General features: G+C 42.7%; 1 protein-coding gene across 1 annotated transcript; it reads left to right on the top strand.

The window, feature by feature from the left end:
- Positions 1-234: 234 nt before the first annotated feature.
- On the top strand, positions 235-976 carry Tsp_16114 (conserved hypothetical protein). Its single transcript, XM_003366796.1, has 3 exons — positions 235-615; positions 679-766; positions 819-976. The coding sequence occupies exons 1-3, from the start codon at positions 235-237 to the stop codon at positions 974-976; spliced, it is 627 nt and encodes a 208-aa protein (XP_003366844.1).
- Positions 977-1,385: the final 409 nt, after the last annotated feature.

The following is a 1,385-nucleotide window of genomic DNA, read 5'->3' as shown; positions in this document are numbered from 1 at the left end:
CAGGAAAGCTAAACAAAGCAACTGTCCCCTTCGAACGGTTAAAAACGGTTAAAACGATTTTAAAGGTCCACTACTATCTACATCAAGTAATCGGTATATATTAACCGTAGTCGACGAGTATTTCTGATTCCCGTTTGCATTTCCGTGCCCAGACATTTATTTCTACCCAAGCAGTCAGCAAATGCCTAACCCAGGTTTTCTACCTTTTTGGATCGCGATCGCGGATCCTCATTCATGTCAAACCACTTGAAAACATACTTACATTCACTTGGCGTGGTCAACAGCCGCACGACTGCGCACAATCCTCAAGGTAATGGACAGGCAGGAAGATACAATGGAATTATAAGGAAGGCGGTCTCTTTAGCGCTAAGATCCCACAATCTACGGATTGAACAATGGGAAGAAGTAATACGCTTAGCGTTGCACTTGTTGCGCAGGTTGCTGTCGACAGCAACTAACGCTACTCCTCATGAGCGTCTATTCGGTTCTTCGAGTCGAACACCTACGGATACATCCCTCCCTACTTGGTTAACAACACCCGGAATGGTACTAATCAGACGGCTGAGCCAAACAAACAAACGCAACCTCCTAGTAGAAGAATTGGAACTGCTGGAAGTTAACCCTAAATATGCCCACGTCAGATTAACAGATTGAAGAGAAACCACTGTATCCCTGAAGCATCTCGCTCCTGCTGGAGGAAAGTGCGTTGCTGAAGATGGCAACCCAGATGAAACACAAGTGGGAACTGGAGCTCCTTGCGAAGAAGGTGAAAAAGGAGAAAAACTGGACGCTAACTACCTTACACCAGAAAAATTCAGAAAGCAAAGAGGACACAGCGACAAGAGATGAACCTCATCAAACACCACCACGACGCTCCACAAGAATAAGACGAGCACCACAGCGCCTGCAGGACTACGTCCAATACCAGACGAGGGGTGAATGTAGTGGGTACACTAAACCCAGTTGCCTTACTTGATAATCTTACGTAATAGTATGACATTATCTTATGATTGTACCTCATGTATTGGCTGTGTTCTGTCTAATAAAACTCGGCTTTTTAGTTTATCATTGCAGAGCGATCAAACAATTCAGTTAAAAACCATAAGAGACGGTTCACTTTTAAGATGACAAACATGTCCGTGCCAGAATCAGATAATCAGAATAAACGGCATATCTATGGACAATATGTAAGGTCTCTGTTAGAAAAAATTTTCATTGCTTTACTATTACTTGTTCCCTTTATGTCTGATAATTCTGGATCTGCGTCTTGTAAGCAAATCATTGGTGTACAATATTCCCTTGTTTCTGTACTGAAAGGCATATATACTGTAAACTACATGTACTTTACTAACAAGCATACCCAGTGTGCATCATGATGTCCATTG

Source organism: Trichinella spiralis, assembly GCF_000181795.1.
Source record: "Trichinella spiralis strain ISS 195 chromosome Unknown Scfld5400, whole genome shotgun sequence".
Lineage (NCBI taxonomy): Eukaryota > Metazoa > Nematoda > Enoplea > Trichinellida > Trichinellidae > Trichinella > Trichinella spiralis.
This window is presented reverse-complemented; position numbering and strand designations above follow the sequence as displayed.